This window comes from Porites lutea, chromosome 4, assembly GCF_958299795.1.
Source record: "Porites lutea chromosome 4, jaPorLute2.1, whole genome shotgun sequence".
NCBI lineage: Eukaryota > Metazoa > Cnidaria > Anthozoa > Scleractinia > Poritidae > Porites > Porites lutea.
The window spans coordinates 47,138,798-47,155,995 of NC_133204.1; the positions used below are offsets into that span (position 1 = coordinate 47,138,798).

Below are 17,198 nucleotides of genomic sequence, written 5' to 3' on the forward strand. Positions count from 1 at the left end.
CCATTAAAAGCAATAAGGATGCACAATTGGCATTATTGTTAACACGAGCTTAGTCTACTTCAGAAATACATAACGAAATTTATTGAAACGTTTGTAACTTAATTCATCTAATTATTCGTCTCAAATTTATACTTAATTGTACTTCAGGTTTACATTCTGATGACAACAAACTATTTTCTTCTTTTTCCTCGCAAACAGGTGGTGTTACTCTTTATTCCTAGTTAAAAAAATGTTTTTTCCTGGTTCGAGTATATCAGCTACCAACATCAGGTCCCAAAGTTCAGAAAACTGATGGTAGCAGCTAATGAGACGGAGATAGCCACACCAAACACAAAAATGGAATAAGAGAGCCGAAGCAAATAGTTCTAAACCCTTTCTATTCTCACGTGGACTCCATGTTTCGGGATCAGAGTGACACCAGCAAGAATTTCCAAAGGTACCTGGGTCTCGGGTGATTGTACAAACTTGTACTTCATCAAGAATTTCACCAAAGCAATCTTGATCTCCATTAGAGCGAATCTCATCCCAATGCAGGACCTTGGCCCTAAACCGAATGGCAAGAACTGATATGGGTGACGACAATCTCTCGGGATCAAATTTTTCTGGGTTGGGCCAGACGTCAGGGTCACGTCGGAGTCACGACGTAGAAAATAAACAGGAATGATGACTTGTAGTCCTGCGGGGATAAATATGTCATTAAACTTGTAGTCGTTGACACATTCACGGTTAACCTGAGCCAAAGGTGGATTTAGTCGCAGTGACTCATTTATAACACAATCCAGATACTCAATGTCATGAGAAAGGTCGTACAGAGAGCTTTCAGGGTTTCTCTTGACTGCTTCCTTGATCTCCTCTCTTAATTTGTCCTGTACATTCTGGTTCAGGGCCAGCTGGTAGGTTATGTAGGCCAAAGTATTGCTCGAAGTTTCGTAACCCGCGAAAAGAAAGATCTGACACTGGCCAATTATTTCTTCATCGGTGAGTTTGAATAATCCCTTTTCAGTTGAATCCTCGTTCGTTGTCAGCATCAAATGCATCAAATCTTGTCTTCCTGTTGGCCCACATTTTCTCCTTTGCTGTAAGATCTCTGAGGCGTCCTTTTCAAAGTACCTTGGAGTGCGCATGATTTGTGCCAGAATCTTTATAAGATATATTCCAAAAGGAAACCACCTTAAAATGTCCATTATCCAAGGAGTGCGAAAAACCTCCTTCACCTTTTTAAATAACAGGCTTTCTTTGTCGTTTTGAATGTCAGTTTCGACACCAAACGCGGTGGAGAGTATAACTTCCAGCGTCATTCTACTGAAGGAGTCTAACATGTCTACAGATTCGCCTAAAATGCAAACACAAAGTTAAAATGACTGCTCGAAAGTATTGATTAGAATGGTCTGCACCTTAAACGGATGGATAAGAGCCAACACCAAGTTGAGTTGGGTCAACTAAGTTGACTGACAAAATTACAGTTCTTTGATGCAGACTTTAGTTCGCGATAGAAGTTTTATATTAAAATAACATATGAAAAGTCAACCTATAATTTCTTAAACATTTTCAGACGACTTGGGCTCCCTGTGCTAAAAACTGTTATGAATCGTAGAGGAGGTAGTAAGGGGGGGGGAAATAGGATTTAAATTGAGTGTATTTTACGAGAAAGTATCCCTTACTAGCGTTTTCTTTAAATTTAAACACTTTTCTAAGATTTCCACCTAAATTGAAGTCAAACAGATTTGTCACAATTTTATTGAAAATTAAATTTGAAGCGTGGACGGCATTCTGTTCGTTCGAACTCTTATGATTTATGAACTTGCCTTTAACTGGATGTGAATGCAACAATGCAGAAAAAAGGCCATTTAGAACAAGTTCAGTTCAAATAATAACCCCACTTACCTGTATTGACAATGCCTTCTAATTTTTGCATCAATCTCTCAAACGAATCTTCGATCAGGGATACCATCCCTTTCATTTTCTTTGCGCTGAAAGACGGGGTAAGCGTAGCGCGGATGCGCCTCCAAGCTTCATCGCGTTCAAGAAAAACGCTTTTGGCAAAAGCCCCTTTAGGCTTAATTACCGCGAAGCGATTTCGGAAGTTCCAGAAATCTTTCACCAGAATCTTCTTCAGGATGTCAGGATCAGCAATAACAAGACTTGGCTTTCCAAACATACTAAAAGAAAACACTTTGCCATGATTTTTAATGTAGTTACACAACAAAAGGTGTACTCCATCAAGTTTTTTCGCGTCAAGCAGATTGCCAACTATGGGCGAACCCTTAGGGCTAGGAGCGTTGATTTTCTTGCGAAGGGCACAATTGCATGCTTCTTGCCACCAGATGAACAATAGCACAACAACTCCAGCTGTTATGAAGGCAGTGGGCAAAGGTTTTACTAAACGTGAGTTAGAATCTACTTCAAGGCCATCCATTGTCCTCTATCAAGATAAAGAGAAAAGTGTGATAAAACCCTCGACTAAGAAACGACATTTCCCAAGTTAGCCTAAACAGGTTCTTACATAAATGATATTAAGCACAAATTTAGGCTATTAAGGTTCTTAAATAGGTTCATATTTTCTAGGGAAAAAATATAGTGTCAGTAGCTAAAGGCATTTAGTGGTATTCACGTTATTCCTCATACAAAACCTGCACACCATTACATTGCAGTTGGAGTGATATTAAAGGCACCTATGTCTCTTCCAAAGAGGATCTTGAATGTCATACAAGATTAGGCCTTTCCCGATTGTGCTCGGCAACTTTTCAGCAACTTTTGGCGTCTAGAGCAACTTTTTGCGGTTCTAGCAACCTCGAGCAAATTTTGCCTTTCTGAGCAACTTTTGAACAAAATATAGGTTTAGAGCACATATCAAGCATGAAATGGTTAACGATTTCATAGAAAGCTTCAATTCACGCGAGTTTTTTCAATGTTTATCAATTTTTTTTTAATTTTTTTTAGGTTTTTCATTTTTATTTTCATTTTTTTTCATTTTTCTTTACCGATGTTAGTAATTATTGTGAAGAACGAAAAATAGAAGCTTTTAATTAACGTTTATATAAAAAAAATATCAAGAAATTTAGCTGGCAACTTTTGAAATTTAGGTTTCAACTTTTTGGCATTCCAGTGAGCAACTTTCAAGTATCTTAAGAGCACAATCGGGAAAGGCCTATGAAAGATGACTTATTTGACTTTATAGATGACTTATGTTGACTTATTTGCCCAATTGTACAGAATATTTTACGGATATTAGAAAATAAGAACCTGTTTCAAATTTTAGGCTAAACAGGGTCTTGTATAGAGGGCGCCTATATAACTGGCAAAATTTAGCCTTAAAAACCAGGGTCTTAGTCAAAAGTTTTTACTGTATACCATTACCAGGCCGGGGGAACCTCTGCTGCTCTACCATTGAATTAAATTTCTTTTTATTTAAGTTAAACATTTTGATAGATATTTGGGAACTTGTCAATTGAAATCCCAGTGCTTTCTCTTGGCAGATGTCTTGGGCTTTCCCGCCTCTTGTTTTTCCCCACGTATACCATATAACTTGATACGCATTTTGCCTCAGTTGATCACGTGATCAACGTTTTGTAAAAAACAAAAAAGACAAAATTTGTATCTGAAATAATTTCAGCAGGAATTGAAAGGGAATATGCATTAGCTAACGAGTACATTTTAAGGCTTATACCTCAAAGATTACTAAAGCTAACAAAGTTAGTAGAATTTGTAAGGGAACAACTCTTCTACCCACTCACAACTTATTCTCGGTTTTATCATGACGTCACCAAAACTAAATCTAAATCTAATCTATCGATTCTTCTGAGCTTTTACTTTCATATTACAGCAGCTAAACACCTTTATTAATACAAATCTTTGGCTCGAAAGGGTTCTTCGTTTTGCAATAGAGGACGCTTGAATTTCCAGGCTTTTGTGTGACGCGGCATTTAGCTAGCGGCCGGGATAGCTCTTATGTGAGTTTAAAACGTTACCGATTTCGCGAGATTTTGCTGTCTAAATATTCGTTGTTTTAGAATAGAAATTACTTTAATCTTTATGAGTTCTGAAAGTGATGTATTCACGCTTGGAGGAAAACTCAAAGATAGATGTTTCTATTGGTTTCCGGCCGCCATATTGGTGCCCCTCAAAGGGACACCAACAATTACATGGCGTCTCCATACAAAACTTTGTAAATTTGGGTAAAACATATTCCCGAATATCTTGGATATGAAATACGGCACAAACCTGATTTCTGGCGAGGTTTTTTGTGTATTTATCTTCTTTTATTTATCGCATTCTGGACTTTCTGTATTGAATGGTTTAAACTTTTTTTATTCTCCATGACATAACGGTGAAAACAGAGAATAGTCGATCTCTCACTGTGATGTCACTAAATTGCCCTAAAATGAGGAATGAGTACGGGAAATCGGAAAATGAAATATGGGAACAAAACAGAGAATTGGAAATGAAGTTACTGATAGGGCTGGGGGTTAATTTAGATTATTTCCCATTTTTCATTTTCCCGTTCACTGTTCCCCGTTCCCCGTTCCTCGTTCCTCGTTCCTCGTTCCTCGTTCCTCGTTCCTTCTTTTAGTAGCATCCTCTTTCTGTCGTCACGTAGGAGAGTTGCGTGACGAGCCGAACGGCTGTTCGTTTTCGCTTCCCATGCAAATCGTAGAAAACAATTGAATTTACAAACTGCCGTATAACAGGCTTTAAATATTGTGTTGTGGCCACAATAATACAACGGCCCTCCAAACGTTCACCAATACTTTATAAAAGAGTAGACTGAATGTATCAAATTTCTTAAAACATCGATGTTCACGATGTTCATCAAGGTATAAGAAATTTAGCTTGTGCAGATGTAAAAACGATATTTACTTACTAGGCGCTATTGTTAACCGGGGGCCTAATTTTGTTCCAAGACAAATAACCTCAAACTTCGAAACGAGGCGCAGCACATTTGTGATTTAGATTACCGATCATGGACAACAATGTATATTAAAGGTCAAATCATAGTTATTAGAGGAGACTGGTTATGAAAAGCGGCAAACATCAATGATAAAAACAACAGTGCTGCAGTTTATGTTGCAAGCACCCTGAAAGTACACAATCCTTTGTTTTCTGTTGGCAAATTGTTACGGAATAAATTAATGCAACGTTTTTATTGGTCAATACAATCAAAATGATAGGAATTCTTTTGAACGTTGTGCACTTTCAGGTCCACAAAAACATATAACAAAGGAGTCTGACGGGTTTCATAACCATTCCACTCAACTAACTATGGTCAAATGAACCAAAATTTCGACATTTTTTATTTTCGTTTAATTCTAGTGAAATGTGTTTAATACGAACCAAATAAACATATTATGAAGTTTCAGCTCAATTGAAGCAAGTATCTCTGAGATATTCGCAATTAAAAATTGCTATTTTTTGGCCCTTATCTTCGTAGAGCGGTCGGAAAAATTGTCGGAAAAAACAGCTTGTGACGTCAATGTTGGTCAGGTGAAAAAAAGCAGGAAATTCAAAACAGAGTTTTTCGAGTCGACTTGGCGCAGAAGTGGTTTGTGTGGCCATAAACCTGGAAAGAACAGGCAATTTGTCTTCATAAGTTGCAAGCTGTGGTTATGACCTTCTTATTATTTAATTTTCTCGAAGAATACTCATAGTAAAACGGACTTTAACGACATTTACTAATTTCCTTGAGTTGTACTGGAAATGTGTGTGCGTAAGTCCGATTTTTTTCAAGACGCATTCACAAAATGTGTTCATATAAGGAAGTTCATGGATATATAAGGTCTGGAGCTCCACCGTGGACACAAAACAAAATATCTTTGTATAATAATCTGCCCTAAGAAATTAAAGTTTGCCCACAATGTGTTTGAAGTCACTGAACTTTGTCGCACTCGAGCTGATATTTTAAAACCCACGCTCGATCGTACACATCTAGCTTCGCAGATCACTAAAATATAAACAAAATCCTCAATGTATAAGTTTTGGCGTTGATATGTGGGCAGAAAAAGAGTTAATCTTTATCTAGTAAATCTTCCCTAAGATCGGATTCAAAGCAAACATAGTTTTTTAAACTTGATCGTTTCGCGCAGATTAATTTTGCTTTGTGTTGTCATGTCCATGCGAGGGTCTTCATTTAAGCAAATTAAACTCAGCAAACTGAATCATTAGAAAATACAGAAAACTGCACATAAGGATTTGTTTTGCTCGCTTCAGTCAAATCCAGCTCCAGCAATTGTTTACGAGCAAAGAGTCGATTGTTTTGGAGTCACTCGCATGCGTTAGCCGTTACGGTTCTTTGACTGAAGACAAGGATAAAGCTGGTTCTGCAAAGGTAAATAAATCTGCGCATGTAAAACAAGTAACCATAACTACTAATAACAGAATACAAGCAGGTTTTAATTCAACCCGTCGAAAGAAGGCGAAGCACTGGACACAAAATCAACTCACAAATCGAATGCACGATTATCAGAAAAATACAAAACTGTTTGGAAATGTTCAAAACGTTTTATTCCACCTCAGACTGACGGAATGATCTGTTTTTACTCTAACATTGGTTGTGCTGAATCCAAAGTAATTTTCAAGTGACGAAAAAAACAACAACAACAAAAGCCTTTACAAGGAGCAAACGTTCGCACCTTCATTCAGTCTCCGTCAGAACTCTCACAGAACAACAGAACGAGACAAACAAACGCAGGCGATAAGGGATGCGCAGAAGCTTGCGCAGAACGTTTTCCCGCCCTGAAAGACTAACATTGACGTCACGTAGTCTCCAGTCTATCACGCGGCCATTTCAGAAACGTTTTCGTGAAGTCTTCGGAAATGCTCGGATTTTGATCTTTTATCTTTCTATAAAGGCTTGGGAAGAAAAATTTTTACCCAAATCTCACTTAGCATGGTTCTTTTTAGTGTTTGGTGAAGGTAAAGCGACAAAAGAAAATATGTCAATTTTTTGGTTCATTTGACCTTTAAAGACAAGCCTCACACGCAAATCAGTAAAATAAGAGGAACGCTTCATAAGACTATAGCATGAATAGTTTTAAAGATACTATGAGAAGGAAGTGAACGCACCTCTATGCCTTGAAAGTGAGATATAACTTGGTTTTAACCCACGAAGATAGACGAACTTGTATCACAAGCGTGACTCAGCAGGCCTCAATATCACATAATTATGCGAAGAGCAGCGTGCGTGAGGGAACGCGGGTGGGTACGGGCGCGGGCGCGGGAGCGAGCGCAACATCCCGGAGTATTTTTGGACCGGTTTTCTGCAGACGAGCATGAGAATGGCTGAACAATTGAAATATTTTCATGCATATTTTCCGTTAATTTGAAGTAATAGGCCAGTATAGACGTGAAAATTCATGCTGGGCTTTTGGGAACGAGGTGGATAGTATTTAATAACTTCCTATCCCTGAATCTCAATGCGATTTTTTTGTGTTTGAGTGTTTTATTGCTGGTTTTCCTATGAGGTCATCAAAAATTCAAACAATAGCCCACGTTCGACATATTAAAATATTAACATGACTCCGAGGCTTTTTTGCAAATTTTTTACGACTCCATCGACTCGCAATTCCCAGAGGAGGCTTGAGCACAAAGAAAACCAAACCAAATATAGAAAAATGACCAGAAAGCCTCGGAGTCATGTTACAATTTTAATGTATCAAGCGTGAGCTATTATCAATCCTCCTGAGTTTTACTTCCACGAGGTATTAGAGCAGCCAAGAACCTAACTTTCAGACAAATTTTCGCATCAAAAGGGTTTTTTTATATATTTGCTTCCACTTTAAAAGCTTTTGCGTGACGCGGCATTTACATGGCGGCCGAGAGAGCCGTCAAGTTGTTTTAAAAAAGTCACTTCTTTTGGGGGTTTTGCGCTGTGAAAAAATATTGTATTAGAAAATGTATTACTTTAATGTTTCTGAATTCCTCGAGAGATGAATTCACGCCTGAAGCCAAATTTAGTGACAAATGCCTCTGTTATTTTTCGGCCGCCATTTTGGTGCCCGTCAAAATGGGCACCAACTTGGCGTCTCCATACATAGCTCTATACATTTGACAAGAGAGAATAATACCCCTTGATTTGAATAAATTATTTCTCTGAATATATCATAGGATGTTAATCTCCTTTATTTCCCAGATTCTGGACTCTATCTATTGAACGGTTTTATTTTTTATGGCGTGACAATGAAAACCAGCATTACACTTCAGCCTCGAAACTGGTCTAAAGTTTGTTTTTGGCGCATACGCATAAGCCAAAATCTCGGGACTTTTTCGACCCTTCTTTTTTGCTATCTTTATTTCGTTTTCCTTTCTTTCCTATATTTAGTTTTGTTCCCCACCTTATCGTCTTTGTCTACCATGGAATTTCCGCTGGCTAACTTTCCAGAAATAGAAGATTTAATATAGGGGAATATGAGTTTAACTCTGGCAGAATTTGTCAGAATTTTAAAAATGAGGTTCTGTCTATATCTGTCCAAAGATCGTTGCTCACTAATACTTTATACTACGTATATTTCCAAGAGCATTGAAAAAGAAATAACTTATACAAAATGTGGGGGGACATAGTGTATAAGAATAGAGCCTGAAAGCGAGGCCTAAAGACGTGAGCCACAATATTTTATTAGATGAGCCAGACAGAAATTTTAATTAAACCTATAATTGTGAAGTCCGTTGGAGGAGTCCACCATCTCTTGCCTCAGTTTATGCAGAGCGTCCGAGCTGAAACTCTTATGTGCGATCATTCAAATTCAGCTCCTAGGCAACACTCCTTTTTGGGCTAAAGGTGACGGTAAAATCGCTTTTAACTCAGCTAATCTAGCTTAAATGAGTCGGCTGCGAAGTGAACAATTCAAACTCCTCTAGTTCCTCTAACTCGAACTGGGTTGACCACACCCAGCATTTAAATTTTTTCGAAAAGGTACCTTCACAGAATAATTGTTTTCTCAAACCTATCCCAAAATAAAGTACAGACAAAATAACGCTTACGTGAAAAAGTGTACTTTGTTGCTCCTCATTTCCTCCTTTTTCTACCACTTTCCTTCTTTCCAGTTCTTTCACATACAGCTATAATTTAGCAAATAGTTTCCCGTGGGAGCCAGGTTTCCTTTTTGTACCAATAAAACAATCAGACTATAAATAACACCAAATGCTTTCCCATTATTAAAACAATGCACTCGCCAATTTTGTGGAGACAAACCCTGTAATCTTGTAATTTTCACAAGTAAATGATGAAAGTAAACGTGCCTTTAAATGACAGAGTTGGTACCGCGATTGCTAATCCGCGTTACAGTCCGGGCTCGAATTAAGGTATTCCGGGCGCAGAGCAAATAAAATTCAATACTTAGGGATGCGTTAAAATTCGAGAACCAATAAAAGACATCTAGAAAGCGGGCATATAAGAATCACTTTGCTCAATTGAGCGAGACTTATTCACGCCGTTTGCAAACAATAACTAGCTCTTGAACAAAGAGTCTCATTCAAACGGCGCACTGAATTAGACAATGACATTTTAATATCCCCGATGTTTTCACGTGTTTGCATTATCGAGAAAACACTAGAGGTCTAAATCGCTGAACAGAGATGAATTTAACTGTAAAGAAAAAGAAGCTTCATGACTATAAGAAAAAGTAAGGGGATAAATGTTTGGTAGAAAAAGAATAGTCATCTAATATTTTTTTTAAAAAAATACGAGCATGAATACATCGCATGAAACTGTAACATAGATATTTATTTTCATAAGATCCTACTTTCCGCTAAAACTGTGTATTTCATGCCTGAGGGCTAATTCACATTACCTGAACTATTCGGGGCATTTTATTTCTACGATGCTGTATTCACGATAATTTTTCCATTTTTCGCAAAACAAATACTTTCCAGCCGGTACAAGTTGATTCATATGATTTATCATTTGAAGCATGATGTATCACATTTTATTGTTTAAGAAATACAAAGAAAGATATTTATGAGATGAACCAGATAAATCTCCTTGAGCTCTCAAAGTGAAATGAAAATTGACTGAGAAATTTCTAGACAATATTATTGTAACTTTAAGAGCATAGAAATTTCACAAAACAGCAGCATTTGCGTTTGTTGCAAAGTAAAAAGGAGTGGTTGATGAGTTAAATGTTTTTTACACTTAACAACATTTTAATGGACCACATTTTACATGTTACCAGAAGCCCCGCTGTTACTTAAATAGTTCATTATTTATGAACAGAAAAAAAAAATGTAATTAAAAAACAAAACTTTTTTCGTGAGGTATTGATTATGGGAAGTTGTAAGTCTGGAGTTAACGATCATTCAAGCAACTTTTAAGTAGCTGAGTAATGTATATGATTACCTATACTTTTAGTTCATTTTTAAAGGGAGAGAATTTCGGATTCTTTGAATGGAATAAAATGAAAAAAGCAGAATTAAATTGCAAAAAAGCTCTCCAAAGGGAACAAGGGTGTCCAAAATAAAACACATTGACGTCCGTGATAGGAGAACGAATAAACAGGTGTTAGAAACAGAGGCTGATCGAGCTTTGAAACCACATAGTGTTATTCTTTCAATGGAAAAGGTGCTAATTTCTGCCATTTGAATCTCCAATTTTCATTTACAGTCTTTGGAGAATATCAGTATAAAATTCAGTATATGTTTTATTTGCTATTAACATCTAGTTATAATATCGTACGATTATTAACGTATTTCTGGATCGAATCATCAAAACTCGCCCTGGCTTTACCAATACAACCATCATCCCCCTTTTGCTAAGAAATTTTTGCCCATTCTCAATACACTGTCACGTGCCGAGAACTTCTAGCGAAAAAAGAGCAAAACGGCAAAGGGGGATACAGATTTTAGCAACGGGACCAATCATCTAACATATATTATAGTAAAATCGATTTCGTTGGGCGAAAGGTACTGGTTGAAACCCTCTCGACACAGGTTCTTCATACAATTTAGGTTACGAAGAGTACATTTAGTAATAAAAATATCCTTGAAGAAAAGATAGTTCATAATTCAAAGGAATATGTTCAAATGATTCTGTACTCAATATCAATGTGAACAGACATCGTCTCTTTATTCTCTTTTTTTCCTTTTTTTTCTATCGAAATAACACTGTCAACTGTTTTTCAGTTTTCAGCAAAATGAAGGACCGACCACATGCAAAGTCCACTTACGTGAGAGAAAGTGCACATTATTCCTTGATCGTACAAGGGACAAGTTTCTTCATCTTTTTTTTTTAACCCCCAATACTCTAGGAGGCTAGCCGTACATAAACAAAGCTTTTTAAATCTCCTGAGACAAAATGGCCGCCGCGTGACAAAAGTCTATTAAAAAAGTTGGAAAGATTTTCTACGGTTTAAGGGGCATGACTTAAAGCGAAGTCAATTCAAATCAAAGTATCATTTGCTTTGGATCCAGTGTGCAGTAAGCAAGCTCTTAGTATTTGCCATTAAGTGACTAGTATTTGTCAGCCAATGAGAGGACGCGAATGCTTACATCCGGGGGTTAGCTAATAACATTGTTTCCACATTTGTACACCTTTGAATTTTGACGGACGCCAATCTTGTCATTAAAAAGATCTTGCGAATGATGCATGGTTCTGTTCTTGAATGTCATTTTAAACTTGTCATCACCCAGATCGAAATGTTTATTCTCCTGAATAACAGTTTCTCGTTACTGAAATGTTACTATATAGTGTTAAATCAGAAGGAATTGATACTGTCACCTGTTCCATGCTTGTAAACTGGGCTCGGTTGTGAGGACATTTGAGATATTGATTAATGTTAAGGACATAATGCCAAACTTTTTTGCTTCTTTCAAATTCAGTTTAGTAATCTATGATTTACTGATACATAGAGTAGCAGATGAGGCAGTGAAAATTTTTTTAGGACACAGTTTGTGTCTTTTCGATCTTATCTATTGTCTGGGTCTAATTTTCTGCATCTGGATGATTTCAAAATCCTACACTACTTTCTTTTGACCTCATAAAAGTTTAGATAGCAGTGAAACAGGTTTTATTGGTTTATGCACATCTAATCGGTTAACATTTTGAATCCTTATAGCCTCGCAAATAAAGTAAACTCAAGGGTTGATGGAAAATAAAGGTGTTGGCCTGTTTAACGACAGTCAGATTGAGTCGTCAAAAAAGTAATCCTTCTTTTATTCGGGTTTTAGAAACTTCAAATGTCTTTTGCCCGTGATAGTGAGCTAAATGGCGTTGTTTGGCTCATGTTTGCATTTTGTATAAACAAGTTTATGAAAAATGTACGGACGCATGTTTGCGGAACTGCGAAGGGCAGATGTTGTTTTCCCATGAAGAGAAAATGGAAATCTGCAAAACCTTTAGAGCACGGAAGCGCGTACTTAACTCAATTACAATATATCATAAATCTTTTATGTAAAAAAAAGAACGAAAGATAATGTCGCTGATTCTCGACAAAGAGGAAAAAAGACTTCAGTTACATGATATTACGTAACAAGATTGATTGGAAGGAATTCTAAATCACCTGTGTGAAACAAAAACTGAGAAAAAACACCCAATTTTTACAAAAGTATTTCACCTCAGAGAAGGCAGAAGCAAAACATTTTTACCGACTCTTCGTTGTATCGTCCAAGAGGAAGGGATAGGAGTTTTACACATCAGCCGTTTCATTTTTATGTTCTTTTACACAGGAATTAATTTTAAAATAATAACTTAAAAGCAGCATTTTTTTCATGCAGGTAGGAGTTCGTATACCCCCTAGACCTGTTTTATTTTTGACCATTGTAAAACAACTCAATCGCGTCTTTTCAATCGCAGTAGTGGGTCATCTTCCTTAATTTGACCAAACTTTAGTGCGATAATTTTACCGTAAAGCTGCGCTTATGGCCTCATTCATATTCTATGTTTATGGAGACAAAACAGCTAGTATAGCGCGTGTGATAATATCCATATAGACCGGTCATGTAATAACATGAAATTACCGCAACTTTAAGGCAAAGAAGTCGATTAACCGATGGATTTAAGTAGAGGTTTTCTCACACTGCAAGCGAGTGAAATAAACAAAAATAATAATCACTTCGGCATTAAAGTATCATTTCAGATTTGCTTTTAAGGGTTTGAAAAATGTTTTTAGATCTCATTAAAGTTTGAACAGCGTAAAAAAGGAAAAGTGCATAAAAAAAGGAATTATTTCAAGCCACTTATAACTGACCTAGAAAGCATTCGACTGCAAATAAAGTTTATTTTTTACCTTGAACAAAAACTAAGAGCAATTCGAGTCAGCTACTTTAAAGAATTGTTCACGAGATTATTAAATCACATCTTTTTTTCCCTTTTTTTCGCATTAAAATAATATTACAAGAAAATATTTTGGGGAAAGAAATACTTGTTTAAGAAAGACTGCCCACACAAAATATGTCCATAGAAAAGGACTGAAGGTTATGTTAATAACAAAATTAAAAGAAACGATAGTTCGCTAACACTTTCACTTTGTGAAGAGAAAGTATCAAAAAGCTACCGGATATTTCCTAATTGAAATTTACTTAGCTTAAATAAATGAACTGTGAACACCGAATGCCTTTCTTTATAAAACACGGGCCATCTTTGTTCAAATAAACAAAGCTAGTCTTTTGTAGAGCGCTAATAAGTTAAGACTACGAAGTAACCAAAACGAAATCTCTTAACATATCGGTATGACAGAATACTGCAGTCTTGAAAGCTACAATTAAGTCGCGCGGCGAAGCTATATTTCTGTGTTAATGCCCTAAACTTCAGTGCTTAAGTGAAATTCATTATTTAGTGGATTTTAAAACAGATTCGACGGGAAATTATTAAAATGTAATGAAGCTATTTTCAGTTTACCATATGGTGGTTTTTATTGAAAATAACACCGCTCAGGGTTTGAAAGCTTATGAAACAAAGATCGATGAACGAATATCTGATGACTTTTACGTTCTTTTTTATAATCACTATTTGTAGCTTTTACCCTTAAAATCCTGCGCTTTTTGGACTTTTATAATTATTTGACACCTTTATTATCGTTTCACACTGCATAACCCGGACGCATCATATCTTAACTGGAAGTTAATTTGAGACTACCTTCATTAACTTGTCTCGTGTCTTACTTTATTGAGCGAAGAATTTGCGCGAAACAACACATCCGAATTTGCTTGTCATGTTTATATTTGATGTCAATGAAAATAGTATTTTCTCCCTGTTTAAAATTTTCATCAGCTGTTTGAGGCGATCATTGGCTTAATAAAGTTTAGACGTCAATAAAAGTAAAATCACAAATGACTCGTTCAACTCGGTTGTTGATCAAGATGATTGCTCGGCTTCAAATTGTTGAGTAGTGTTTATTAATTTCTCAGTGGACGCTTTATCTCGGAGCTAATTTCCAAATTTCGCAGTTTTCATAACTATGAGGCATCCGGCAGCTTGTTTTTAATTTTTGGCCGCTTATTCTCTTAATTAGTTCCAAGTCATTAATTGAAAATGGGAACAATGCATTGTTATAATAATTAAATTGTACGCTATATAATTGGATTGCTTGTAAAAAAGTAGTCACTGTTTGCTTGAGCTCGAAAGAGAAGATCACACCGACCACAGCCCAAAACTAGTCTGCCAAAAATGCACGCATATGAAGGGTCGCAATCATCATTTCTCAACTCCATGTACAGACCAAACTCAGCTCTTCAACCAACCAACAACCAAAGCTATACAAGCTACAAACCTCAAACAGATTACCCTATGGCCGTGCGATTTGACACTCATCCTCTTCACAGTTTGTCCGCCTACAACTCGGGATCGTTTTCATTCTATCCTTGTGCCTCAAGTCATCGCTACGTGCACGATTTGAACTGCAGCTACACTGCTGGTACTTTACACAGTGGTGAGGCCAATTCACAGCTATTCTACTTTTCTCTAGCGCTTAATCTGAATTCCTTAGATAAGAAACCCATAATCAAACCAAAATCTTTGATTTCAAGAGTATTATTTTTTTGCCCGCATGTTATACCCTTTATGTCCTTCAGGCTTTCGTCAAATTTCATCACGAATTTTTCTCTCTCTCGTCTAGGCAAGACATTTTGAAAAACTGCAAACTTTTAAAATTCTGACTAAAATCAATTAAAAGTGATATCCTCCGATGATGGGCATAAGGGTTCATTTTCCTACAGAGTATAGTGCATTTAACTCAGTAATGAGAATTTTCTACCACTTTCTCTCGATGAAAATCACCAATTTACTCTGTCAGGAAGCCCAAAAATTACTGCGCGAATTAGAAACACAAATCTCTTCCTTGTCTCAAAAAGTGTTTTTGGTAAATGTGAGATGATTTTTAGACGGATTCCTTGTAGAGGTTTTTTAGGTAAACCAATTTCTTACAATTGCTGTCTTTTTTCGAAAGGTTTTGTGGCATGTCGCAGACCCAAACGAATCCGAACTGCTTTCACACCAACACAGCTTCTTCACTTGGAAAACGCCTTCGATAAAAATCACTACATCGTGGGAACTGAACGCAAACAACTGGCATCGTTTCTAAACCTTTCTGAGACGCAAATTAAAGTTTGGTTCCAAAATAGAAGGACGAAGTGGAAGAGACAACAAGCCGAAGAGAAGGCATCTTCCCAAGGGAAAAGCTCGTCGGGTGGATTAAGTATGAGTGAATGCCATGGTTTGAGTAGTGGCCAAGTGCAGAAAGACGAAAGTGACCATTTGGGGTGATTTTATGAAAGACATTTTCATGTTCCTCATCAATGACATTGACAGTTTTTATCTGGGAAATCAAAAACTTGAGAGGGTATTTCTCTCTTTTTCTAAACCGTGCGATTTTTATCATACGCGATCGCCCTCCTCGGGAAACAAAGAAATAATGGCGCAATATAGAAGTTCTTCTTTGAAATGATAGGTTTCTGAAAAAGACAAAAAAAGGGTTCATGTCATATTCTTAGCTTTAAGGTGCTTCTACGAAACCTAAGGAATGAAGGCATGAACAATTCTTAATTGATATTTGTCCGCTGTTTGAATTCGTTACATTTCTCCATGTTTTTCCTTGTCTCTGGATAAATGGTTAGTCAAAAGACACGAGTTATCGATATATAACAAAGCTCAATTTGTAATACACAGGTAATATTTTAAACCGTGCAACTGGTTGAAAATAACTTGGAATTGAACCCGATGGAAATAAACTTAAAGCACTTCAAGGCATTCAAGGCAACTTGTCAATTAATGCGCACAAACAAGTGTAATAATGAGACTTTACAGAGAAGAAGCAGAGAAAAATAACCTTTGCTGAATGATTGAGTTTCAAAGTTTTGACTGTACATAAATTTGAAGTTAAATCATAGCCTGCCAACTTGAAGAAAAAGTATAAAAGATTGTAAATATGCGTTGGGATGAACACCTTTGCTAAAGATAAATAAAGACTTTTGAAACTTAAAAACTGAATAATTTATGCATTTGAAGGGATAATTTAGTGGGACAACTTGAAATAGTTTTCAAACCGTAATAATATAAATAGATACTCTTTAAAACATTTTTCGCTATTTATGTAATCTAAAGGCAAAGTTAAGTTAAACGAGTTTAACTTAAATATTTAAATATTGTGGTTCAACAGTTTTTGGGAGGGTTTTTTTCGTCACGGATCTCAGGGTCTCTGATTGAGTGGCTCTAGTGTCGAATCCCATTCTTGGTCTTGGAATGATAAGCATCGCCGTCTACAAGCCGAGGTGAACTCTCGTATTTTCAATCCGCCACGCCTCCTATTATTTTGCAATGAACTGTGTTACTGACCCTAGTATAAAGCCAGAGGGGACAGAAAAGTTGTAGAAAGTCTTGACACATATATAGTATTGAATATTTTGGGGAAAAAAAACAAACATTATAAGGAAATACATGGCCATCAAGAAAGATCTTAGGGGCAAATTGGGAGAAAAATTGACAAAGGTTTAAGTTAATAATTATAATGCACTGAAAACAATTGTTGTCAATACCACTGAAAAAAGACATTTATCCCGCCTGCCTCCTGCTGAAAATTAAAAAATATTTCAGCAACTGAGTTCAATTATGTACTGTACTTAAAAATCTGTTTTCAAACAAATTTCCTATCTCTAACTTATCTGAATCAAAAATCAATTGGAAACAAATCATTGCTCTGAAGATATAAAGTGAACACGAAACTGTTTTGAAAAACTTTTAAATTTTAATGGAATAATATTCACTGACTATGTGAACTCAA

At 36.5% G+C, this 17,198-nt stretch overlaps 1 protein-coding gene and 1 pseudogene across 1 annotated transcript; one reads left to right on the plus strand and one right to left on the minus strand.

Moving 5' to 3' along the window:
- Positions 1-7,143, minus strand: LOC140933855 (cytochrome P450 3A4-like; annotated as a pseudogene).
- Positions 7,144-14,543: 7,400 nt separating this feature from the next.
- On the plus strand, positions 14,544-16,403 carry LOC140935952 (homeobox protein EMX1-like). Its single transcript, XM_073385527.1, has 2 exons — positions 14,544-14,852; positions 15,369-16,403. The coding sequence occupies exons 1-2, from the start codon at positions 14,591-14,593 to the stop codon at positions 15,683-15,685; spliced, it is 579 nt and encodes a 192-aa protein (XP_073241628.1). The 5' UTR covers positions 14,544-14,590; the 3' UTR covers positions 15,686-16,403.
- The last annotated feature ends 795 nt before the right edge of the window (positions 16,404-17,198 follow it).

Excerpts from the sequence above, each read along its gene's own strand:
- LOC140935952 (XM_073385527.1), top strand. The coding sequence starts at position 14,591 with ATGCACGCATATGAAGGGTCGCAATCATCATTTCTCAACTCCATGTAC. Across the intron at positions 14,853-15,368 it reads TGCTGGTACTTTACACAGTG|GTTTTGTGGCATGTCGCAGA; the intron begins GTGAGGCCAATT and ends TTTTTTCGAAAG.